Source organism: Oryzias latipes, chromosome 6 (assembly GCF_002234675.1).
Source record: "Oryzias latipes chromosome 6, ASM223467v1".
Lineage (NCBI taxonomy): Eukaryota > Metazoa > Chordata > Actinopteri > Beloniformes > Adrianichthyidae > Oryzias > Oryzias latipes.
This window is the reverse complement of record NC_019864.2, coordinates 5,554,140-5,580,637: the sequence shown is the minus strand read 5'-3', so window position 1 is coordinate 5,580,637 and position 26,498 is coordinate 5,554,140. Positions and strand designations below refer to the sequence as shown.

At 39.9% G+C, this 26,498-nt stretch overlaps 1 protein-coding gene across 1 annotated transcript in view; it reads right to left on the bottom strand.

Annotated features, from left to right (window-relative positions):
- Nucleotides 1-2,536: 2,536 nt before the first annotated feature.
- slc13a1 (solute carrier family 13 member 1) overlaps nucleotides 2,537-26,498 on the bottom strand; it is a 41,712-nt gene continuing 17,750 nt past the window's right edge. The window contains exons 5-16 of the mRNA XM_011475720.3: nucleotides 26,177-26,343; nucleotides 24,033-24,072; nucleotides 23,854-23,929; nucleotides 17,444-17,601; nucleotides 16,821-16,940; nucleotides 9,713-9,811; nucleotides 9,458-9,559; nucleotides 9,212-9,306; nucleotides 7,530-7,624; nucleotides 4,639-4,800; nucleotides 3,103-3,240; nucleotides 2,537-3,015 (exon numbers count right to left, since the gene is read on the bottom strand). Of these exons, the coding sequence (XP_011474022.1) occupies nucleotides 2,872-3,015; nucleotides 3,103-3,240; nucleotides 4,639-4,800; nucleotides 7,530-7,624; nucleotides 9,212-9,306; nucleotides 9,458-9,559; nucleotides 9,713-9,811; nucleotides 16,821-16,940; nucleotides 17,444-17,601; nucleotides 23,854-23,929; nucleotides 24,033-24,072; nucleotides 26,177-26,343 (1,396 nt within the window). The 3' untranslated portion in view covers nucleotides 2,537-2,871. The remainder of the gene's footprint in view (nucleotides 3,016-3,102; nucleotides 3,241-4,638; nucleotides 4,801-7,529; nucleotides 7,625-9,211; nucleotides 9,307-9,457; nucleotides 9,560-9,712; nucleotides 9,812-16,820; nucleotides 16,941-17,443; nucleotides 17,602-23,853; nucleotides 23,930-24,032; nucleotides 24,073-26,176; nucleotides 26,344-26,498) is intronic.

The following is a 26,498-nucleotide window of genomic DNA, read 5'->3' as shown; positions in this document are numbered from 1 at the left end:
TGCTTTATGCTGCTTCATGGTTTTACCCCCCCCTCCTATTATCACCCTCCTATCCCCTCTCTCTCTAACGTCCCTCTCTCTTCTTCCCTCCTTTCCTTTTCCGTCCGGTCCAACACAAAAGATTTTCAAATATGATAGAAATGAATAAAGTTTGGCCTCAATTACAAAAGGGGTTTATTCAGACATACCTTTGGTTTGTCTGAAGATTAATAACCCCTGTTGTCAAAGTAAAATATGTCCAACACAAGAGGCCCTCAGCTCTCATCTGCCTGCCCAGCTGTTGGACAGGACAAAAAAAATAAATAAATGCTTTGTCATCCAGGCTGACAAGCCACAAACAATACTTCACACTAAGCAAGGATCAGTGCGCTGCTTAAGACTCAGGTGGTTGATTGTCAATGAGAGTCAGGTGAGCAGAATCTGGGGACTCCACACTGGGGTGACTGGGAGATGTAGCGTGGGGGAGCAATCCAGAGATGGCTCCCGCTGGTGACCAGAAGGGGAGGCAAAGCTCCAACTCCTGTTAACCCACTTTACCTTCTCAGCAGCCACAAAGTTTTTGTTATTTTGGAGCACTTTACTGACGTACATACATAGACAGACATTTTCGCAGGAAGAAAGAAATATAGATCCGTTTTTGGTTGTTGTTTGATACATTTATTTCCACATTTGAAATTAACTAGAGTCAAAATTAACAATACAAAAATTGCAGTTAAAGTCCCACTCCGATCATCTTTTGACCTGTTGTAAACGTGTCAAAAACCTGTGTCATTTTTCTAGGACATAGTTTCTGCAGAGCAGCAGTAGCTTTTTAGAAATTCAGCTCAATCTGTTTACATGCTATCCATTTTATGCTAGGGTTGTGAGGGGCTGTAAGCTAGCGGGAGAGCATGTAAACACATTTATGATGGGAAATGGCGGCAGGCTTGCTCCCACCCACATCTCACAGGTTTATTCATAATGTACTCCTGCCGCTCTGCAGAAACTATGTCCCCACAAAAGTTTTTTGATTTTGGCTAAAACATCATAATCATATAAAAACAAAAACACTTGGAACACTTTAACAATAGAAAGAGGGACCAAGCACAAAATTGTATTTTGTAGTATTTCTTTAATCAAACTGTTGTGAAATAGGAGCAGATGCAAAAATGCTGTTGTAAAAATTTTGTTGCAATGATGTAGAAACTGCTACGGCAAGCCACAAGCTTCCTGCTCTGCTCCATTCTGATGCATCAACCTGTACACAAAAAGATTCATCTACATCTTCATTTTTCTCTCATCAGAGCTGGCATCTGGCTCAAAACTGCATAGCTGGATAGCTCTGAAATTGCTCACCATTTTTGTTGCACTGACAATGTTAGAATGGGGCTGTGAGGGGCTGTAAGTAAAAATGGTGAGCAATATTGGAACTAGTTTTAAATCAGATGCCAGGTCAGAAAAACAAACAGGAAAACAAAGATGTATAGGGATCTATTTGTCTGCAAGTGGATACAACGGAATGGAGCGGAGCAGGAAAGCTGTGGCTTGCCGATTGTAGCCCCTACATCACTGCTACAAGCGTTTTAAAACAGCATTTTTGGATTTGCTCCTGATTCACAATGATTTGAACAGAGAAATACTCAGAAACAGAATGGTATGCTTAATTTTCTGTAAATGTGTACTTCAACAAGAGAAAAATGCCATAAGAACACAATAAACAAACCAGATGCATGATTTGATCTTAGCGGGTCTTTGAAGAATTACAAGCTGTTTCTGGCCTTGTCTAATGAAAAAGATACTAAAACAGCATTTTGATGAACTCAACAAAAAGCCATAATTAAGAATTTGCACATTTCAAGTTCGAATTAGTGGTAATATATTCAAACATGTATACATTCATAAAATGTTGTGTTGTACTCAAAATAGAAACCACACTACGTTCTTTTATAAAGTTTACTATCATCCCTGTCATTGTCCAGCAAAGCTATGAAGTTATTCCTGCCAATGTTTCTTATTCCTAACAATGTCAAACACAACGTTTTCTTCTATAATTGCACTTTGTCTTATTTTCTTGTGGTGGAAAGATGAAGCCCCTCCCAAACATGACCTGTAGACTTTTGACTCATGAACATTGTCTAAAGGTGCACAGTGACAGGCTTAAGCTACATTTTATTGCTAATGGCAACCATTCTTGGTGTATATATAGTCAATTAAAATTGGCTTTAAGGAATCTGTATAATATTTGTGGTTTTATTATGTATTTAAGGTACTATTTTTTTATTGTTTTTGTTTGATTGGGGGTTGTTTAAAAGGTAACAGCAACATCTGTGTATTTAATTCACTTGTATCAAGAATGGGCTGTTGTAAATCCATAAATATGGTTGGTAGTCTGGTTGTCTTCCATTCAGAGGACATGTCGCGCTGCCACACTGCACAACAAACAAATTAGGCTAGATTTCTTCAACAAATACTGAAAATTTACTCATTTTACCAAGGAAAAAAGCTGTTCCAGATGTTTTCATTCCACAGGTCTCAAACTAAAACCACTTTATTTTAGTTTGGGATTTACAGTATTGGTATTTGGTCATTTATTTAGTAAGCATTTTGTCGTATAGCAAACATTCCTTACTTGCACTGATCATAAAGAACATACAAAAAAACAGGAAAATACTAAAATAAATTAATGTTTTTTTTATTTGTTTGAAGTTAAAGCAATTCCTTATTGAATAAAGTCAACTAAGTTTGGAAGTTTAAATATTTACTGGCAAAACCAGTCTTTAGAAAACAGTGATAAGAGCAGATTATATTTGACGTTTCTGAGCCACACACACGCGCGCACACCCACACACACACACACACACACGCACACACCAAAAAATCCTGTCCCTATCTTCAGGGTGTTGTGGAGTTAAAATTGGGAAGAACTGGTGCCCAATCAGGGTATGAATCCAAAGAGAAGAGAGGAATTCCCCATGTCCCCACAGCCAAGAGGACAGAAAGTAGTCCAATGACATTGACACCAAGCCCAGCCTTCACCTGCAACAGCAGCAATAAAATGACCAACTTTGTTCCATCAAATGCAGAAAAAAATGTCTTGATTGTAATTGGTACTGAAGGACCCACCATATCCATGATAGTGATGTGTCCATAGGCATACACCACAGCATTGGGTGGATTTGACACAGGCAGCAGGAATGAGAAGGATGTGCACAGAGTGGTTGGGATAAGGATGTACAGTGGATTCACATGGATAGCCTCGGCCTGAAAAGTGACAGTGACACATTTAATTAAGCGATTGAACCAATCTGAAGGAAAATAAACTTTGTCAGATGCCAAGCTATTGCTATTCATGGTAAATGTTAATTCCATTTAAATATTTAACTGCTTCGTAACTGAGTAAAAAATAAATATTAATAAAAAAAAATTTGAACAAAAAGGTGTAAAAAACACAATATACTGGATATGAAATCCAGAATTGTGTTACACTTGGAAAACGTATAAGTTTGTCGAAGTGGAAAACCACTTACACTGTTTAGATCGACCATTAAAGTACAAGCAGCACATACAGTAGAAGAATAAAGGTAAGGTTTAATCATTTTTTTTATTATCAAACATCCTTTGTGAGTAAAGTCAGCTCTTGCTCTATCTCATATTCAGTCAGGCAGTTTTGAGCAACTGTTTCCCAACAGTAGCCATTCTATATTCTACTGTGTCTCCAAACATTAAAAATACATGGTTTGAGTGTATGGAGGATTGTGTCTGTGGTCAAGCCTAGCCCTTTGTAAACATCAACATGTCAAAGTAATAATGATAAATCTCAAGCAAAGAGGTGCCTCTTCTGCGTTTCTGCAGACATCCTCTATTTTATCCCTCTTCTTTTCTTGTACCCATGCCTCCCACATCACCTACTCCAATTTTATTAAATTGAAAGTTTAGCCTCAAATATAAAATGGGTTTATGCAAATATACTTTTTTTTTCTCCGAAACTACATAACCCCTATTTTAACAGTAAAATCTGTTTGCTCAGCTGCTGGACAAAAGAAGTAAAAATAAATAAAGGCTGTTTAAAAAGTTTTGGACTGAGTGAATGAATGAATGGGATCGTTGGAAAATATTAGTGATGTGAATTTTAAACAGTGGTATTACAGTGGGGTATGTTTGAATTCAAGGTGTGTTTAAATTGTGTGATTGAACATTCACCCTGTGGAAATTCTTGGGTCCAAAAAACGCTGACTTCTACTTTAAACAAAAGCTGCATTTACAGAATTTTGCATGCAAGTGAGATAAAATATGTCACATGCATATGAAGTATTCACGAGCAAGATTGTCACACCTTGCAGGTTGCAAAGGCTTTAAAAAGAGAAAACAATCAGAAAATGAAAGAAGTGAAATAGCTGAAACAAATACAGAGACACTTTTTTGTTTACAGTAAGCACACGCCGATCGCAGAGTTATGGGAACAGGATCAGTTTAGTTCAAGAACTAACTTGACAATGACTTTTCCATCCCAACCTTACATTTGTAGTTTTTGTAAAATGCACATGCAGTTCACTAAAAGGGGGAAATCTTGTGTAACTTGTAAAAGTTGGAATGACCACTCTTAATTTACTAGCAAAATATGGAGCTTGCCTATATGCACAATTTACAGTAAAAACCTACCAGTGGAGAGAGGATAGGGAGGAAGATGGTGGTGGTTGCAGCATTACTGGTCACTTCTGTCAGCATGGTAACAATAACACAGGCCACTGTGATTACGGCAAAAACTGGCAAATCTCCTAATGGTGTCAAGAGCTCAGCCACCCACAAAGACAGGCCAGACTCCTGCAGACACAAACATCACAAAACTCACAAAGTAGCAAAAGACATATAAAGTAAGTTTATGCAAAGTAATCATTTTACGCAGTGACAATATTCATATTAATGAATATCAAAATCCATGTAAAATGACTGAGATTACTGTAAGTAAACCATTTGAAAATGATCAAATCAAGATTGTTTTAAGAACTCAATAAGACTACACTCACATATCTGAAAACGTCACTGTGAGGCTACCTAAATGCAACCCTTTCAGCAAATTGGGGAGGTGGCCATGCTGCGGCATTTGTAATAAGGGGGTGGCAGTCGCATTTTTACACGCCTTGCGGTGGCCGGTGAGGTTTTAAGAAAAAGTTAAAATTTTACAGCGACCAGGTGATTGTTTGACATTGCTCAGTGGCTGCCCAGGCACAGTTGGAGGTTGATGGTGGGAGTACAGTGACAAGTGGGTGGCAGGAAGCCAGCAGCATGGTGACTGACAGGTAAGAGGTTCTCCAAGGTCCCCCAAATTATGTCATGATCAGTCAATCTCAGACTGCCATCTTCTAGCTATCCCCTGCCCCCGTGCAGCTGTCCCTCCACCACTGGAGGGTAGCATTGTAGGCACTCGACAAGGGCTGTTGACAAGGGCCGGGGCCCCAGCGATCGACCAGACATCAATCTGGTAATCTCATCCTCTGTGGGTCCTGCAAATAAACGGCAGGATGGCATTGATGCTGCACAATTCTCAACACGGCATTGATAGCACCACAGTGACTACAAGGTCTGCATCTTGATGAATTACGGTTGATGCTAAGAAAGATGCAAAGAAGACAGAATGTTGTGCTTGCTGCACTACTCAGAAAAAAAGCAACGCAGATAAGAAGGGCGAAGAAGAAGAAAAGGGTTTTGGGTGAAGTCGTGGTTGCAGCACAGAGTGTTGCTCGGACAGTTTATATACTCCCTGGCAACTGGGAGGTTGGCGAAATCAACCTTATTTATTATTATTATTATTATTATTAGAAAGATTCAGTGTTTCAAAATCAAGGTCAACAGTCCAGAGTAAAGGAGAGAGTGGAAAAGAAGTAAAGGAGCAATTGCAGGCAGGTTGGAATGGGTGGAGAAAAGTGTCAGGTTTGATGTGTGATTGATGAGTTTCAGCTTAGACGAAAGGAAAGGACAGAAGAAGACAAGAAGAAGAGCTGGAGGTAGCAGAGATGAAGATGCTGAGGTTCTCTTTTAGAGGGACCAGGATGGACAGGAATGAGGACATCAGAGGGAGAGCACATCTTAGAGGTTTTGGTCAGAGAGGTCAGACTGAGATGGTTCAGAGGAGGAGAGACAGTGAATATATTTGTAGAAGGATACTGAGTCTGGAACTGCCAGGCAAGAGGTCTAGAGGAAGACCAAGGAGGAGGTTTATGGATGCAACATGAAGGTAGCTGGTGTTAGAGTAGAGGATGCAGAGGACAGGGTTAGATGAAGGAAACTGATTTACTGTGGCGGCTCCTGAAGGGAAAAGGCAAAAGGAAAAGAAGGGGCTCAAAGTCGGAAAAGGGTAGCATGCAGACTTTGGTGTACAAAGTAATAAAATGTTCAAGAATAAATAGCACGGTGGAACTAACAAAAGTAAAAAGCCTTCCTTAGTCTAACCCCAATTGTCTAACCTTATGAGGGCTTTAGAGGAGTAACTTTCTGCGGGCCATGTTCCCGTAGATGTTAATCACATATAAATCATTGTGATTTATGGTTGTCTTTTTCAATAGAGAAGAGAAAGAGATCAGTGAGCCTCTCTTCTTTGCACAGGCTTCTGAATTAATATTTGACCAACTTTAGCTTGGACAAAAACCTCCTAACTGTTGCAATGAGCACTGGCATTGTGGCATGTCCATTTTTAACAGTTCCAAATATTTAGGTATTTAATTTGGTGTTCTATTTTTATTTTACTTTGCCTCATCTAGTGGTCAAGGCACGAGGAATAAAGTATATTAAAAGTGGCTGAATTGATTTTGGTGTTAATTTATTGTTTTTCTTTGCTGTCAGTTCTCACGGCACATAAGCCCTGTTTTAAAAACCTCTGCTGGACGTGCTTGGAACCGTTTCAGAAGCAGAGAAGTGGGAACCAAAAGAGTATGTTGACGTTTTTACAGTTCATCTAGAATGCCGTGCCAGACAAAGAATGAGGAGAGCCACAGGGCTGACAAGGAACAGGGGCTATTGAGTTATTTGAAAGTCATTCTTTTGCACAATAGAATGATTAAATGGTTGAACAATTAAACAGTTTAGTTAATCTTATGAAATGTTTTGGAATGTTTCCTTATGGAACGCTAGGGGCACTGCACATCCAGGAGGCACCAGAAAGGGAAAAAGGAAAGGAGTGCAACCTCAGCTCTGCTTAAAATTGGTTGTCCCTTTTTGTTTATATAAGAAAAGATAAACTCATATTATTGTATTTCATCAGTGATTCACTATTTGCAGAAAGAGTTACAAATTACTCAGATTTCCTTCACTGAGCTCCAGCTGTTTCTGATCAGAATCACTTAGAACTACAAGGACTGTCAGACACCGTTTCCCACAATGCATTGTTTTGTAGTCATCAGTCTTTTAGCCACAGTCAGGGAAGTACCATGTGTCCAGCTACGTTAACCTGGGAAGGTGCCTTGCACCCGCCATTTTCTTGCGCACCAGGCGCAGGGTTGCGTCCATCTGGGTAATCTCAGACAGGACTTATTGACATGAGAAACAAACAATCTAACCTTTGTCCCTTCAGCAAGTGCGAATCCTCCACCAACCAGAAGGGCAACTTTCCATGGCATGGAAGCCTGAAACTCACTCCAGGTAATCATTGCCTCTGTGTGAGGACAGAAAAACATCAGGTACATCAACAAGAACAACAGAAACACTTACTTATACTCTTTTTATAGCTGATAAAACTTTTTTAGCTGATAAAACTGGATAGGAAACTATGAACAATGTAGATCTTATATTAGGTTGATTATGTCTAGGATTTCATTTCCCACTTAAAAGGTGAGAGAGGTCTGTAATTTTTATCATAGGTAAACCTCAACTATGAGAGACAAAGTGAGAATAAATCTAGAAAATCGCATTGTCTGATTTTTAATTAGTTGAGTGGCTTAACCAGTCTCCAGATCTCAACCCCATGAAAATCTTTAGCGGGAGATGAAAGTCTGTGTTGCCCAGCAGCAGCCGCAAAACATCACTGCTCTAGAGGAGATCTGCATGGAAGAATGGGCCAAAACACCAGCAATAGTTTGTGAAAACCTTGTGAAGACTTACTGAGAATGTTTGACAGAGATCATTGACAAAGGGTAAATAACAAAGTGTTGAGTTGAATTTTTGTTATTGACCAAATGCTTTTTTTCCAACATAATTTACAAATAAATTATTAAAAATCAGGCAATGTGATTTTCTGGACTTTTTTTTTCTAATTTCTCTCATTTTGTCTCTTATAGTTGAGGTATTATAATGGAAAAACAGTCCTCTCTTTCCCTTTAAAATGGAAGAACTTGCACATTTGGTGGCTGACTAAATACTTATTTGCCCCACTCTGTGTTTATACAGTGGTGTGAGAACCTTTTTGCCCCTCTTCTGACTAAATACTTATTTGCCCCACTCTGTGTTTATACAGTGGTGTGAGAACCTTTTTGCCCCTCTTCAAGATTTCACTTCAGGATCTTCCCTCTCTGATTTTTGCCAATATTAATTGCGGTTTAGCTCAAAACAATTACTGAGCTGCTAGTGCCACCTTAGGATCTTTTGTGCCTTCTGACTTAACTTGTTGACCAGCTTTGATCTATAGCTCCCAAACATGAAAGTCTGTCAAAAGTGTTATAGTGAAGATGTTATTAGATATAGATAGATATAAACTTTATTAATCTCCCAAAGGAGAAATTCAGGTGTCCGGTAGCAAAACACACAACCACACACAACAAACAACAGTAAAAAGACAGTTCACAAAATAATATCAGTTCATATCAGGCAGGTTCATTAAACAGCCTGATAGCTGTAGGGACAAATGAGTTCTTAAAGCGCTCTGTCCTGCAGCGCAGTGAAAGGAGTCTATTACTCCGTGTGCTCCTCTGACCTGACATCGTGTTGTGCAAAGGATGTCTGGGATTGTCCAGGATGCTCTGAGTCAAGGCCCTCATCCTCTTCTGCAGCACAGATCCCAGAGAGTCCACCCTCCTCCCGATCACAAATGCACATCTCTTAATCAGTTTGTCCAAGTTGTTTAATTTGGTGTTCTATTTTTATTTTACTTTGCCCCATCTAGTGGTCAAGGCACGAGGAATAAAGTATATTAAAAGTGGCTGAATTGATTTTGGTGTTAATTTATTGTTTTTCTTTGCTGTCAGTTCTCACGGCACATAAGCCCTGTTGTTTTAGATCAAGTGGTGTCATTTAAACATAAAGTTACCATATTTTTTGGCAGGTCCATAGGCAGGTATGATGAAGAAGAGGAGGCCCAGCAGCAAAGCCACATTGGCATCAGTGAAGTAACCTGACTGACTCCTTTGTAACATGACAGAAAAACAAATTAACAGGATCACAATTTATTGTAAACTACGTTTAATGTAATTAAAAATAACAAAAGTTAATTTAACTAATAGGCAATAATACAACACAGAAAAAAGGTTAACATGGAAAAACGAGGGGGTCTTACTTGGGAAAAAGAGAAGCCCACCCAGGAAAGAATCCTGGAGCCCTGGTTAGCCACAACAACACCATCAACACAAAAACCACTCCAGTTACTATTTCCTGAGACCTGTGAAAGAGAATGAATTCTTGTTTGCATTTATTTATTCATGAAATCTAATTTAAAATTCAGTCACATGTTATGTACTGTAAAAAATACCCAGTTTACATTTATAATGGAATCATATTCAGTAAAGGGATAGATGTGTCACAGATTGATTACCCCATTGTTCCCAATGAACTGTACTCCTCTTCTATCACTTTTTTAGCTGACATCTCTTTCTCTGAATGTTGTCCTTTATGGCACCTTAGGAAGCGAAAGCTGTTTGCGAGAAAAATATTAAATACTCAAATCAATTTCAATTAAATGTTCTTAATTTCAAACACAAATGAACATACACAAAATAGTTTAAAAAAGACAGATAAAACAAGACAGTGTGATTGAAAAGGAGTGGGTTGAAGAGAAATCTTGTGTGATCCCACCCCTTTTTTACAACACCTGTTGATCTACGTATTTCTATTCACAGTGTTGAACACATTAACTATTAACACCAATAATAACACACTTTTGATTTATTGTGATCAAAATAGTACCACTGAGTGAATAGGTTTACTATCTATCTATCCATCCATCCATCCATCCATCCATCTTTATATATATGTATAATTACTTGCCAGTTTATTAGCCACACCTGTCTAACTGCTCATTAATTGAAATGTCTAATTAGCCAATCACATGGCAGCAACTAAATGCATTTAGGTATGTGGTCAAAACAATCTGCTGCAGTTTAAACCAAGGATCAGACTGGGGACTTTGAATGTTTTATTGTTGTTGGTGCCAGATTGGCTGGTCTGAGTAATTCAGAAACTGCTAATTTACTGGGATTTTCACACACACCCCTCTTTAGGGTTTACAGAGAACGGTCTGAAAAAGAGGAAATATCCAGTTAGCGGAAAAGTCTTTTTGATGCCAGACGTCAGAAGAGAATGGCCATAGTGGTTCCAGCTGATGGAAAGGCAACTGTAACTCAAAAAAGCACTTATTATAACTTAGGAATGCAGAAGAGAATCTCTAAACACACAACACGTCAAACCCTGAGGCAGATGGGCTACATTAGCAGAAGACCACCCCTAGTGCCACTCCTGTCAACTAAGATCAAGGAACTGAGGCTACATTTAGCTCAGGCTCGCCAAAACTGGAAAATGGAAGATTGGAAAGATGTTGCCTGTTTTAACCAGTCTGAATTTTTGACAGCTAATACCATTGCAACACTGGCTACTGCCTACCTCATAACCTATAAGTGACTATGAAACATGACATTTATGCCGGCACAGACATTGCAGGGCCAAACAAGATCAGATACACCCTGATGGAAAGTGGGCTATTAGAAGAAGATGGAAATGGACTAGATGTGAGAACAAAGTTCTGTTGGAATGCTACTACTCAAGTAATCCTCCTTAAAGAGGTTACATGCAGAGAATGTGGAGTGACTGGATGTTTCAAAACCCCCAATCATGGCTAACTGTCGAGCACCTAGTAGCTCATTTACCAACATCCAAAAATAGCAGCTCTTATGACAATTTGAGATTGAAGTGGTACAACACAATTGCAACCCCCCCTGGTGTGCCAAAACACCAGATCAGAGAGAAGGCTATACCACACTCCCATCCAGGAGTGTTCCAAACTCAGGAACACAGCCCCAGTAACGTCTGTTACACTGAGCGAGTAAGTACAGTAACTGCCCTGGAAGACAAGATCATGTCTAGAATAAACAACAGGCAATCCCAACACCAACTACAACAGTTAAGTGATGTACCTCCTGAAAGTCTCCTGGAAACTTTGAATGAAGAATTTGAGGGGTAATTCCTACCACAATAATCACAGAAACCAATGGACGTGTTTATACTTCAGCAACAGTGATCCATGAGATGTTTGGCCATAAGAGCAACCATGGGGAAAAAAAAAAAACACTACTCACCATGAAAGCAATGATTGGAGGCCAAAATCAAGGCAGCTTGAAGGGATGTGAGTAAGCTGGCAGAGGCTCAAAGTGGTGCAATACAAAAAGCAAATACCTAAGAGATACAGCCAGATGCCCATACCTGAAGCCCTGGATACTGCCAAGGAAAGGCTCCTAGCCTTGAGCAGACGCCGAAAGGGATAACCAAGAGACATTGAAGCCAGATGGATAAATAGACTGTTTGCAACTCAACTTGCGACCGTGTCAAAACAGCAGAGCAGACCCACCAAGGCTGGAAACCGAATAGTACTGGAAAATTATATGGGAGAAAGAGATAGCACATAACAGCAATCTTTAATGGTGGTCTCTCTGAGAAAAGAACATAGCAACCTCCCTGAACAGAATCCAGTAACCATCACAGTGACAGACATCCAAGAAAAAGTCTCAGGTATGAAGAACTAGACAGCAATGGGCGCCGACATGATACATGCCTAATGGGATTCACCCATTCGTTCATGAAGTTAAGTATAATGAGCATACTAATCCACTTTTTCTTAATACATTTAATTTAAAATTACAGGATTTGGTAGATTTTAAAGTTGTCCAAATTATGTATAAATCAATAAATTCTCTGCCAACTAATTTTCAATCTTTGTTTCAAAACAGAGATGCTGGTAAAAATATAAATTAAGAGCAATCAACAAATTCTATCAACCTGAATTAAGGACAACCCTAAAATCGATGTGTATATCAGTAATGGGTGTCACACTCTGGAACCATTTATCAGATGATATGAAACTTGTAAAAATCTTGTTCATGTTTAAAAGATACCTAATGAATAAGTACCAAGATGCAATGTAACATTGAGGAGTATGTGTATTCTTTTGGACTGTGGAATGATCATTACCAAAGTTGTTGGTTTGTTTTGTTCTTATTTCTTTTTTCAGCTGATGCATCTCGTTTCCTCCTACCTTTTTGGTGTTTGGTCGAAGTATTTGGGCGATTCTTTGAGTCTTCGTCAGGTGTTTGTCGTATGTTAGCGTTATTATGTCAAATTGTTTAATTTTGTTGTTTTGTTGTTATGAGTGTTGTTGAGTGGGGGTTTGGATTTTTATAAGCATAAGCTTCTTCCATTCCCCTTTCAAATTCTATTTTCAAAGTCGTGTGTAGACTTATTTTTTCATTTAATGTAAATGTTGATTTGATTTGAAATAAATCTTGTCCAACTACCCATGAGTCACCCATGGCTAGTGGGGTGAACAATCCTGATCCAGAAGGATCCCTGAAAGAGTGCAGTACCATCCAACTACCGTCCAATAATCTGTCTCTCCACAACATGGAAGTTTGTGTCAGGCATCATTGCAACCTAAATAAATAGGCATAATACATAAGCATCAATACATGAGCAACGCAAAAAAGGGCATTGGTAGAGATTCCAGAGGAGCACCATCTCCTGGTTGACAGAACCGTCAAACTGCACAGAACAGACCTCAAGACTGCAAATCACGACACACCGACCTGTGCCCAGCCTATATTTATTACAAGAAAGCCCATGACTCAATGGCACACGTGGATCACTGAATGCTTGGAGTTGTACAACATCAACAGGACTCTAAGAGCCTTCATAGGGAATTTGATTTGATTTGAAGTGGTTTATTTCAAGTAATTAAAGCCAGTATAATGCACAAAACGATACAATCAACAGTTATACATTCATACAAAGACGTATCAAACTTAGGATAATTGGACATTAAATTAAAGACTGTTTGAAAGGGAGTGGAAGGAATTGAATTTATATAATCCCACCCATGTTCTAACGTACCATTTTATTACATGATTTATCATTATCCGGTTCATAACTTCTATCAGACAGAATTAATAATCCTTAAGTATCAATAAATCATATGACAAAGATGACTTACTTAATAATTATGTAAAAACAGACATAACTGTTTTAGAAATCGGCATAGCAAATGCAGATCAGTTATTTAAAATATATGCAGATTATATTCATTAGAAAAATATGATTAAACATAACAATACATCAGAAAAAATAGACACAACACTGTTTCAAAAAATCTTCATAGAAGATATTGATCAAGTATCAAAAGTTAAACAGATGTGCAAATTATTTTTCATTAGGAAAAATTGTCATGGTGCCATTGTCAGCTCTCCTCCCCCTCCCCTCTCTGCTTGGTTCCTTATTCGACACAGCTGTGACCATTCACCTCATAACCTGCCAGCCTTCAGGAGATCCAGTTCCAGTATTCATCGCCAGTTCGTTGCCCCTGATGGTGCATAGTTGGTCGCTAAGTTTACTTAGTCCATGTATCCTTGCTTTTGTCCTAATCTCGTTCTATGCCTCGTTCTCAGGACATCATTATCACGAATGGTCACCTGAGTCTTCAGTCCTCCTGAATTCAAGTCTCTGCTGAACTCCAGTCACGCCACGAGCCTCGGTCGAACCTCCAGTCAATCCACGAGCCACGGACGAATCTCCAGTCACGCCACGAGCCGTTATCCAGCCTCCCACTTCGCCATGACTCCAAGCCACGCAAGATCATAAATAAACTCTATTACTCACATTATAACTCACCCGTGTTTTCCTTCCGGGTTCCAGGGGTCTGCCTCGCCTAGCTTGCCATGACAAAAATAATGAATCTTTTTTTACAGCAAGTGAAGTGATATAATTAGAGATCAATCAATAATCTTCGATAATTGATTAAGCAATTTAATATCATAAGGTAATGCTGTGAAATAAAAAGGGTCCATATTCTGACCATTGTCCAAGGTTGGTATTCCATCTTCTGCTGATTGACAGCCATCCTTCTGGGTTTCACAGAGTTTACGAGTTCTATTCGCTGTAATGTCTGCAGACATTGTTTAAGGTCCATGTCCTGCAGCGGTTATCAGCTCGGCTGAGAGTTGAGGTCAAATTGTCTGCAGGTCAGAGCTCTCTGCTGAAAATCAGGTCGACTGTTAGAGAGAGCGCAGATCTCAGGCGCCCCCTTTTATATTTCTTGAAATTATATTTGGCTCCTTGATTTTTTACTGAATTTGTTGGCTCAGACGTCCGTGATCAAACACTTGATGAAGCTGTGGAAAGCCACCCTTGAAGCCAATGGCAAGTCACTTGCTCAAGTGTCCATCAAATATGGGATATACCAAGGTGACACTCTGTCCCCACTGCTGTTCTGCGTAGGTCTGAAGCCCCTCAGCCAAATAATCAACAAGACTGGCTATGGATACCGACTCAGAAATGGGGACTCACTCCCAGATGGAACAACAGCAGACATTAAGGACAGCTACAAGTACCTTGGAATTCCGCAGGAAAAGGGGAACCTGGTACAGACAACAATAAACGCTGCAACAGCTAAATATCTCCAACAAGTAAGGCAAGTCCTGAGAAGCCAGCTCAATGGCAAAAATAAGATCCGGGCAATAAACAGCTATGCACTGCCAGTTACCAGATACCCTGCAGGAATAATAAGATTAAGAAATAAGAAAGGAAGAGATACAGACCATGGATGTGATGTGAGGAACAAGCCCTGAGCACCAGAGCCATAGAGGCTCAGATCTACCACACCAGACAAGACCCAAGGTGTAGGCTGTGCAAAGAGGCGCATGAATAAAATCTAGAAAATAACTGCAGAAATGGGAAACACCTCTGAAAGTGGTAGAAATGAGAGAGCAAAGATCCTGTGGGACTTTAAGATATAGACTGACAGGATGATAATGGCAAAGCAACCACACATTGTAGTGGTGGATAAAGTCAAGTCAACTTTATTAATAAAGTGCTTTTAAAACAGCTGAGGCTGACCAAAGTGCTTAACAACGCAGGATAAAAACAAAATGACAGACAAAAACAAACAGCATAAAATCAATAAAATAAATAAAAAACAATATAAAACATCAACTCACACTGAGTTAAAAGCCAGGGAGAAAAGTTTGAGTTTCCGCCGTGTCCTTGGCACACCAATGGGGTAGCTGGTCAGCTGATTTAAGCGAGCAGGAAGGGGAATGCAGCTGTAGCAGCTCAGAGAGGGAGGGCGGAGCCAGACCATTCAAACATTTAAAAACAAATAAAAGAATTATAAAACCAACTCAAAAATGGACAGGCAGCCAGTGGAGAGAAGCAAGAATTGGTGTAATATGCTCTCTCTTCCACGGTCCAGTTAAAGAGCAGAGGAAAGCCATTCTGGTGACTGTGGCAGTGCCAAGCGATGGCAACATCAAGAAAATTAAACATGAGAAATACCAGGGACTCAGAGAAGAACACAGTGGTGCCTGTGGTAATTGGAGCAGTAACCCCCAAGCTGGAGGAGTGGCTACAGCAGATCCCTGGAAAGACCTGAGACATCTCAGTCCAGAAAAGCATGCTCACCCCACATAGGTGCGAAGAGCCAAACGGTCTCCCAACTACAATCAATACGCCCCAGTGAGAGCCCTAGAACCAAGTCCACAATGTGACACCCCCACTCCCTGAACTCAAGGCCCCACACCCTCTCGGACAGACAAGGAGCTGCAGCGCCCTAACTCCCTAAGTTGTGGAGATAGCTATGGGGGACCAGAAAAACAGAATTCTTTCAAAGTTCAGTAAGCTGTGGGCTGATATTTTGCCAAGATAGAATTAGCAGCAGATTCTTGTATTGGCTATTATATAATAATAACTAATTTTATAATATTATGTGTTCTAGGTTAATACTTTGTTTTTGCTATACAAGGGGTGGTGAAAATTACAGATACTATTTCTTGCTCTGTGTTAATGAAACTCATGTCACTAAGCACACAAAGTGAAAGGGAGGCCCTGATTTAAATGTTTAGCCAGACTAAAAGATCAGCACACACCAGCTGTCAGAGAGAGTAGGTGTACAGAAGACCAGAGCATGCATGTAACTGTTGAAGAGTGCTCAAAGATGTCTCAGTTTCTAAAACCCATCTTAAACATTCTATCTCCAGTACAGAATTTCTGTGAAGAATTTTTAACTGAATTTGTCGCTGGATTGGACTTTTTGTTAATTAAAATGTGTTTAAACAAGGTATAAGTAATGTGTAAATATTTTTTTTTTACTAGTCTTCCAATAGCACATTTGTGAGGTTGATGTTAAATTATAAGGTCTAGCTTACACTTACTCCCCTCAAACCAAAGATTTGTGTCTATAATATTCTAACCACCAGATATTTATATCACCCTTGACTGAAAATGCCTCTTTCAAGAGAATTTGTGGGATTAAGATGGCTAAAGCAAAGCATTAAGGATGCAAAACACAATTTGTTTGACACTTCTAAAACAAAGAACATAACAAAATCACAACATAACAGAAAGAGAGAAAGATAAACTGATAGATCATTGTTGGCATTGAGACTCACTCTGAGCCAATGAAGAGCCAGTAGAGCCATATCCACGTCAGAAAAAGCATGAGGATGCTGATAGGAAGGCACAGCAGGAGCCAGTTTCCAAAATTAATGCTGTTGCATTCTGGATAAACCCTGTGTTCAAAGACAGTTTTAACATCCATTACAATTTTCTAATGTCAAATTAAAATAGTCTTTTTCAATTACATCCATTAATCTTTTTCTTAAATATTTGTACAGAGTCAGTTTAAGCGACTTATTGCTACTTTTAAGAATGTATTCACATTTTTATGATCAGTAAGCATAATTGATGGTTGGTCCATTTCATCTATGCCAAAATATGGTATTAAACCGTGTTTTACTTTCAAGTAGAAACAAAAATAAATGTAGCAAGAAATCAATAAAAATAGGAATTAGTTAATAAATTATTTTCTATTTATTTTGGCTAAGATCAGGTAGTCATATATACATTTTTAATATCATGAAAATATATGAAATATGACGGGCACCACTATCATATTCAAATCAAGTGAAAAAAAATTCTTTCTAAATGTTCAGATGTTGAAAACCTAAGTCTGAATTGATGCCTTTTCTTTGTTACATGGACATGGATTGAACTCAGATGGACAGCCACCCACTGGTTGAGATATTCAGAGAAGATTAGGTTGGGAGAGGTTCCCGGAATTGTAGTGATGCCACCGATGTTTGATGAGTATGCAATGCCAATGGACATGGCTTTGCACATCATAAGGTCCTGTTTCCTGCTGTTCATTGCTTCATGCATTGGAACTGCAGCCTGAAAACAACAATGAGATAGCAATACATCTTTAGAAAAACAGCAAAAATACACCCACTACTTACTGACTGACAAAACACTCATAGATTATGATCTGCACAATAAACAAAATTTTGTTTTTTTTCACGTTCTCCAGTTGATATTCATTAAACAGAGAACTTACTCAGATGATTGAATACTACACTCTGAGCACAGACGCCCTACGGAATCTTTCAGTTACAATAGTACGGAAAACGTAATAATTAACACTAAAACACAGGTAGTTCAATAAAATAATCTTGAAACAGTTTTGTGACTAATTTTGAAAAGTAAGACTTCTAAATTATATATAGATCAGTGTTTCCCAACCTTGGTCCTGAAGCCACACTGTCCTGGATGTTTTCAGTGCTACTTTGCTCAAAAACATCTGATTCATTCCTCATTAACCTTTGTCGAGACTTTACAAAGACAGCCATAAAATCCAGATGTGTTAAAGCCAGGTAGAATGGAAAACACAAAGGGCAGTCTGACCTGAGGGCTTGGGTGGGAAAACTCTGATGTTTATTTGTTGCTCATTACTTTTGAAGTATTTTTTCATTGATGCATCTTCAGAAAGCTTGACAGAAGAGGGCAGCAAAAAATCCTGTAGAATTTCATGTTAGATGTTTGATTGACTGAGGACTTCAGTAAAAAGAAGACCAACACTGACAAGGCTCCCAAACCATCACCGATTGTGTCTTCACACTGGAGTTCAAGCAACATAGATTGTGTGCTTCTTCACTTTTCCTCCAAACTGTGGGATCTTGACTTCCAAATTATATGAAAATTACCTTTCATCAAATCATCTCAGTTTGTGAACAACTAATATGACCTTTGGGCTTGCCCCCCCTTTTGTGAAGGGTATTGATGACTTTCTTCTGATTGTCTGTCAAGTCAGAATTCTTTCCCGTGGTTACGTAGCCACTGATCCAGACTGAGAGACTAGTTTAAGATTTAGGAACTCTTTCTAGATTTCTCAAGTTAAATAACATAGAATTTTCTTTGTTACCTGTAAGGCAATAAAATATTTGAAATATTGCTATTTATGTATAATGATTTATTACAATATATAAGAGTCCTTCTTTGAAATGACTGGCAAAAATTATTGAACTTTTTTAATAAACATTCCAATTTTTTTAAGGAGTACCTGCCTGGACATTAAACTAACTGTTTGTGCACATAGTTGGCACTGTGGTTGGCATTTGTGTTCAAGGGAAATAGTGTGGGATTGTGTTTTACTAGCTTTGTGGAGTGCTGTACTCAATTCAAAGTAGGAGAAACAACAATTAATTTCATCCTGAGGGTTTATCTGTTTCCTGTTTTTCTGTTTATGACTTTCATCTCAAACAATCTTGTGATATTACACTAAACTTAAGATTTTACAAGGTGATAAAATTGCTGGTCATAAAAATCCTGAAATAGATTTCACTTTACTGTGACCAGAGAAAAAAGTCTCTGATCACAGTCTTCTTTCTCTTTCGGCTTTTCCCATCAGGGGTCGCCACAGCGAATCATCCTTTTCCACCTCACTCTATCATGAACATCTTCTACCCTAACGTTAGCCAACTTCATGTCCTCTGTTAAGACATCCATGTATCTCCTCTTTGGCCGTCCTCTTGCCCTCCTGCCAGGCAGCTCCATCTCCAACATCCTTCTACCAATATATCCACTATCCCTCCTCTGAACATGTCCAAACCATCTCAGTCTGGCTTCTCTGACTTTGTCGCTAACACAGGCAACATGAGCCGTCCCTCTGATGTACTCGTTCCTCATCCTGTCTAACCTGGTCACTCCTAAGGAGAACCTCAACATCTTCATCTCCGCTACCTCCATCTCAGCCTCTTGTCTCTGTCTCACTGCTACCGTCTCTAACCCATAGAGCAGAGCTGGTCTCACCACTGTCTTGTACACCTTTCCTTTGAGTCTTGTTGGCACTCTTCTGTCACACAACACTCCTGACACTTTCCTCCAACCGCTCCAACCTGCCTGGACTCGCCTCTTCACCTCTTTTCCACACTCCCCATCACACTGAACTGTTGACCCCAAGTACTTAAACTCCTGCACCTTCTTCACCTCAGTCCCCTGTAACCTAACGCTTCTACCTTGATCCCTCTCGTTCAGACACATGTATTCTGTCTTACTACGACTGACCTTCATACCTCTTCTTTCCAGAGCAAACCTCCACCTCTCTAGCTGTTCCTCCACCTGCTCTCTACTCTCACTGCAAATTACAATGTCATCAGCAAACATCATTGTCCAGGGAGATTCCTGTCTTACCTCGTCTGTCAGCCTGTCCATCAGCATAGCAAACAAAAAAGGACTCAAAGCTGATCCTTGGTGTAGTCCCACCTCCACCTTGAACTCCTCTGTCTGACCTACAGCACATCTCACCACCGTCATACTTCTCTCATACATGTCCTGAACCACTCTGACATACTTCTCTGCCACTCCAGACGACCTCATACAGTACCACAGCTCCTCCCTCGGCACCCTGTCATACGCCTTCTCTAAATCTACGAACACACAATGCAGCTCCTTCTGACCTTCTCTGTACTTTTCCATCAACATTCTCAAAGCAAAAATGGCATCAGTGGTGCTCTTACGGGGCATGAAACCATACTGCTGCTCACAGATCTCCACCTTCTTCCTAAGCCTGGCTTCCACTACTCTTTCCCACAGCTTCATTGTGTGGCTCATCAACTTTATTCCTCTATAGTTGCTGCAGTTCTGCATGTCACCCTTGTTTTTAAAGATCGGGACCAGAACGCTTCTCCTCCATTCCTCAGGCATCTTCTCACTCTCTAAAATCCTATTGAACAACCTTGTTAGAAATTCCACTGCTGTCTCTCCTAGGCACTTCCATACCTCCACAGGTAGGTCATCAGGACCAACGGCCTTTCCGCTCTTCATCCTTTTCAGAGCCTTCCTAACCTCATCCTTTCCAATCTCTGCTACTTCCTGCTCCACAACAACCACATCTTCCTCCCTTCTTTCCCTGTCATTTTCCTCGTTCATCAGCTCCTCAAAATACTCCTTCCATCTTTTCTGTACACTCTCTTGGGTTGTTAGCACCTTTCCATCTCTGTCCTTAATCACCCTTATCTGTTGCACGTCCTTCCCATCTCTGTCTCTCTGTCTGGCTAGCCTGTACAAGTCCTTCTCTCCTTCCTTTGTGTCTAACCTGTCATAAAGCTCATCGTAAGCTTTCTGTTTGGCCTTTGCCACCTCTCTCTTCACTCTACGCTGCGCTTCCTTGTACTCCTGTCTACCTTCCTCAGTCCTTTCTACATCCCACTTCCTTTTAGCCAACCTCTTCCTCTGGACGCATTCCTGTACTTCCTCATTCCACCACCAAGTCTCTTTACCGTCTTTCCTCTTTCCAGATGACACACCTAGCACCTTCCTACCTGTTTCCCTGATAATCTCTGCTGTAGTTTCCCAGTCATCTGGAAGCTCATCCTGACCACCCAGGACCTGCCTCAACTTCTGCCTAAATTCCTCACAAGTTTCTTCATTCTGTAGCTTCCACCACTTGGTCTTCTTTTCTGTTTTCCCTCTCTTCTTCTTCCTGACCTCCAGAGTCATCTTACACACCACCATGCGATGCTGTCTGGCTACACTCTCTCCTACCACCACTTTGCAGTCATTAACCTCTCTCAAATGACCTCGTCTACATAGGATGTAGTCCACCTGAGTACTCCTACCTCCACTTCTGTATGTCACTCTATGTTCCTCTCTCTTCTGGAAGTAAGTGTTGACTACAGCCATTTCCATCCTCTTCGCAAAGTCCACCACCATCTGTCCCTCCAGATTCCTTTCCTTCACACCAAACCTGCCCATCACCTCCTCATCACCTCTGTTGCCCTCACCAACATGCCCATTAAAGTCTGCTCCAATAACAACTCTCTCTCCTCTGGGAAAACTCTCTATGACCTCATCCAACTCACTCCAGAATCTCTCCTTCACTTCTAACTCACAGCCAACCTGTGGCGCATACCCACTGACTACATTCACCATCACCCCTTCAATTTCTAACTTTAGGCTCATCATCCTGTCTGAGACTCTTTTCACCTCTAGAACACTGTTTACAAACTCCCCCTTCAGAATCACTCCTACCCCGTTTCTCTTCCTATCAACACCATGATAGAAAAGTTTGTATCCTCCTCCAATACTACGTGCCTTGCTGCCCTTCCACCTTGTCTCCTGCACACACAGTACATCTACCTTCCTTCTCTCCATCATGTCTGCCAGCTCTCTGCCTTTCCCTGTCATTGTGCCAACGTTAAGAGTCCCTATTCTCAAACCTATGTTCCTGCCTTTTCCCTTCTCTCTCTGGCCACGGACCCTTCTGCCTCCCCTCTTTCTTCCACCAACAGTAGTCAAATTTCCACCGACACCCTGTAGGTTAACAGCATCGGTGGCGGTCGTTGTTAACCCGGGCCTCGACCGATCCGGTATGTCTAAAGTGTTGTGGATGATTCGCATGGTTATTTTGGCAATTTTTACGCCGGATGCCCTTCCTGACGCAACCCTCTCTATTTATCCGGGCTTGGGACCGGCACAGAAGTTACTGGCTTGCAACCCCTGTGGCTAGTGGCAGTAAACATCGTAAAGGCTTAATTTGTATTGATTAGACCATTTTGAAGATATGGAGGATTTGATGATCATTCTGCTGACAATCATTTAGTGGTAAAATGCTTGCTATGCTTCCCACATGATCTTTTTTTTACCCTTGTGCTATCTTAGATGACCCACCCTTACAATGACGTGTTTTCCTACCATGACAAAGGTGGATAAAGGTGGAAAGATTTCATGTAATCCATGGACACCAGTGAAGATCACAAATCATTGAAGAAAAAAGTTCAGAGCACTGTCTAGTGGGTCTAGATCAGTGTTTTTCAACCAGTGTGCCGCGGCACACTAGTGTGCCGTGGGAGATGGCCAAGTGTGCCGTGGGAAATTGCCCTCATTAACTGATCTAAAAACATTTCCCATCTCCAGGATTTTAGCTCTCTGTTCATCCAAACAGGCCCTGATAAAACACTGAGGAGTTAGGAATATAAAAGATCGTAAAATACCTTTTCTTTGCGTTTATTTTATTTTATTAAAGACATTTTGATAAGAATGACGTACCGCGATTCAGCTGCACCTTCGGCTGTATTTTGGAAAAGTCCCGTGTTGGGGGGGTTAATCACATGTCATCGGTCTGACCAATCAGAAGGGCTTAAAGTCTTCACTTCCTTGTCCCGATTTAGCTCGTAAAGTCGCTCAGTTCTAACAGAAATACCAGCTAAAGCTCGTCTTTTGCGCTGTAGCTTTCCACAGAATCCGGTATCAGACCGTGGAACAAGTGAACAAAACAATGAAGCTCCGAAAACCGATCTTCGGCCGTTTTATGCACTACATTTCCCATGATGCATTGGGTTGTGAGAGTGACAGCGCAAAAGGAGATCTGTTGTTAAACGTCTTGAAACTAACGAACACAAAAACTGTTTTTAAATCTTCTAACTTAACTTTTATTGCATCTTTTAGAAAAAAACAGCTGCAGTTTCCAGCTTTTTCTGTAACAATTATCTCAAAAAAGCATGTGAGATTGTGCAGGGGCTGTAGATCAATACAGACTATGAGTTTCTCCTTTTTTTTTAATTTTTGGATGCTGGTGTGCCGCGGGATTTTTTTTAAGGTTAAAGTGTGCCGTGGCTCAGAAAAGGTTGAAAAACACTGGTCTAGATCACCCAACTCCAAATGGTAAAGTGCCTAGGATAGCACGAGGGTTAAAGAATTTGTTACACATTTCTTCACTAGCTAATTTAAAAAAGTAACCATGTTCTAAAATTAAGACCTGAAATTGAACAAAATAGGTTGCTTTGGGCAGTTTATTTGAACTATTCCAAAAATAATGTGACGTGATGTCGAGACGTGCCCTCAGCCAGACTACAGCTGCCCCCATCACTCCTAAAATGAGCTCTGGCAGAGCCTGCTTTAGTTAAATCTCACTAGATAGCACGTGACAAAGAATTAAAATGCATTTGTGATTTTTTTGAAAGATTTGTTCAGAGTTAAAAAGATATTCAAATACTTCTACAAATCCGTGGAATCTGTCATTGACCTTTTGCACCCCAAGCCTTAAACAAATGCTGAATAACCCAGATGCAAAAAGCATAAAATGTACCTTACAAAGACAAGGATATTTTCAATTGCGAAAGCAATGACAATGACTTGTAGTTTTAGTACCTCAGCTGTGTCAGGCTGGGAGACTGGTTGGATTTGAACAAAAGTCTCTTTTAAAACATGCGGCTGCATCCCGTTACTAGCAAACAGAACAATAAGAGAAAAAATTTAGATCAATGACACATATTCAAGTCTACAGTATAAAAAACATTTGAAAAAAAAGTTACAGTTTTTCCACTTACCTCTTAGGTTGTTTTTTCTTTTCATTAGAGATGTCAGTTTCTGTAAAAACAACAGACTCAGGTAAAATTTTCATCATTCAAATTGTGCTTGTGTGATAAAGATGTTGAGGTTCTCTTTGGGGAATGATGAGAATGGATGGATCAGGAATGAATATAGCAGAGGAACAGCTCATGGTAGATGTTTAGGAGATAAGTGCAGGGAAGCAGATTGAGATGACTTGGACCATTGACTTTATAATAGAACTGGACTGAGTTACCACTCCCCACTCACAAGCCAAAATCCCATTGACTTCTATAGAAAATAAACAGCCATTCTATTTGTCAGAATGACCTGAACCAGAATGTCTTGACAGGCTACATTTTTCTAACATGTTCTTGCTAGTCCTATTTTTTCACAATATTATTTCTTTATTGCAAGTTATTTAAATATAGATTGGCCAATCAGATGCCTCAATAAAATCATGTGGAGCCTGCTGGCCTCAACCTTTACTGATAGAAATTTAAATGGAGACTGACTTGGACCAATTACTGCTTACTAACCCCGTCTGGCTTCAATTGACAGCATTCATATAATGGAAAAGCGGTGACTAATTTCGAATGTTATTTGTCACATAGATATGAACACATAGTATAATATGCAGTGAAATGTATTGCATGACTGTCCGACAGTATGAGGAATGACAATGATAAAGGTCAGGTGACTGAGTAGAGACGAAATTTCAATGATTACAAAACAATCCAGTTGACTTGAATGACCTTATTTTGTTGGAGACAGAATTAAGCTGTTTTCTATGGATGACTCGCTCATTCCAGTTCTCTTAAGCTACATTCACACTGGGCACAGCAACATGTGTTCAAGCGGCCACTTTCAATGTTCAGTCTATGTAAACTTTCATGAAACTGCGTTTTGGGCTTCTGTGTTTAAATCAGCCTATACCATGCAAAATCAGTTTTTTGAGCTTCTAAGTGTAAATTAATGTTCATTCCTCTTGAAAAGAAATCCCAAAGCGGAATTTTGATCTGTTTATGCCTCTTGTGGTATTCTTCTAAAACCTGATCTCGGAGCACCAGCCCCTCCTAACCCACGAAAACTAGTGGGTTAACACGAGCTGACGTAGACCAAAGAGGAACAGCCCCTTCCAGGAGGAATCTGCGCTGCCAACCCCGCCCCCAAGCTAACACAAACACCTACTTTCTCAGCTGAGCTAGCAGGTTTGGGAAAAATCCTTTCCTTTTACATGCACAATATGCACATACATCTTTGCAAAAGTTTGAATGTTGTTTGTCTTCCTGGGCGAGACGCGGACACGCTGCCGAGGCCGGCTATAGGTTGACGTCATGAAAAGCAAAAAGCAGTACCTCAGAGAATAAGCTGTCTTACTTCCAGGTTGGAAAAAAGCTCAGGAAAAAAACTAATATTTAATTAAAAATTTATATTTTTTTGTTTGCCAAAGGTAATATATTATCATATACATCAATATTGTTTGTAAGTAAGACCATAAGTACATAAGTAAAACACAAGTCACCGCATTCCAACCCAAAACATTTTTTAAACCAACTTCAAAATATTGGTGGTTCGTTTTTGCTAAACAGTTATGCTTGTGTGAATGACAGTGTTTCTACCCAGTTAATCAACTTGTTAAAATTATTACAAATGTTGAGAACATTCGTTTTGGTCTTTTAGCTGTTCCCTTTAGGGGGCGCCACAGCAAATTATCTGCCATCCTCTAACCCTTTATTTTGCCTTCTCATAAATCTTGGTTGGGTGGTGAAAAAGCTTTAATTTCAGTTACAAACCATCCATTGTTTAACATGTTGATGACTGCAGCCTCTTTTGTACGCAAACAAAGAAAAGAATCCAGTTTACCCTTTAAAAACTGCAACCTAAATTTCTGTGGTGCTTAACCTATAATGGCCTAACTTGACTTTGTTTCAGTGTAAATGAGAGAAGGGCACCCTTGTTGCTAGAAGACAGTAGGTCCTATTAGATGTTTTTAGAAACTGTTTACTTAAATGCATGTTCACAGGCCTGTAGTATTTAAAAACAAATTCAGGTTGTTGTCCTTTGAGTTCTAAATAATTTCCCACAATGAACTTATTGTGGAAAAAGATGAGTAAAACAGTTGTTTGTGTTTTCCAGCTACCATCCAATTCCAGATTGGGGTTGTCTTTTCCTGAACATTGACCCTCTTTGGCCCTCAGGATCTGTTGGAGGACGGCTTCCACGATGGGCATCACCATAGTCACAGCAGAGGTGTTTTGGACCCACATGGAGAGCAAGGCACAGCCAGACATGAACCCCAGCATCAACCTAAACAAAGAATTCAGTAAGAGCCTAGTATTAAATGAGAAAAGTCGGAATCCAAGCGTCTTTCATTTTTATATACTTTTAGTCCTCACTTAATATAATTAGCTGTTCTGCAAGTCTTCTTTGTTTTCAACATTTTTTGAAGGGTATTGTCCTAC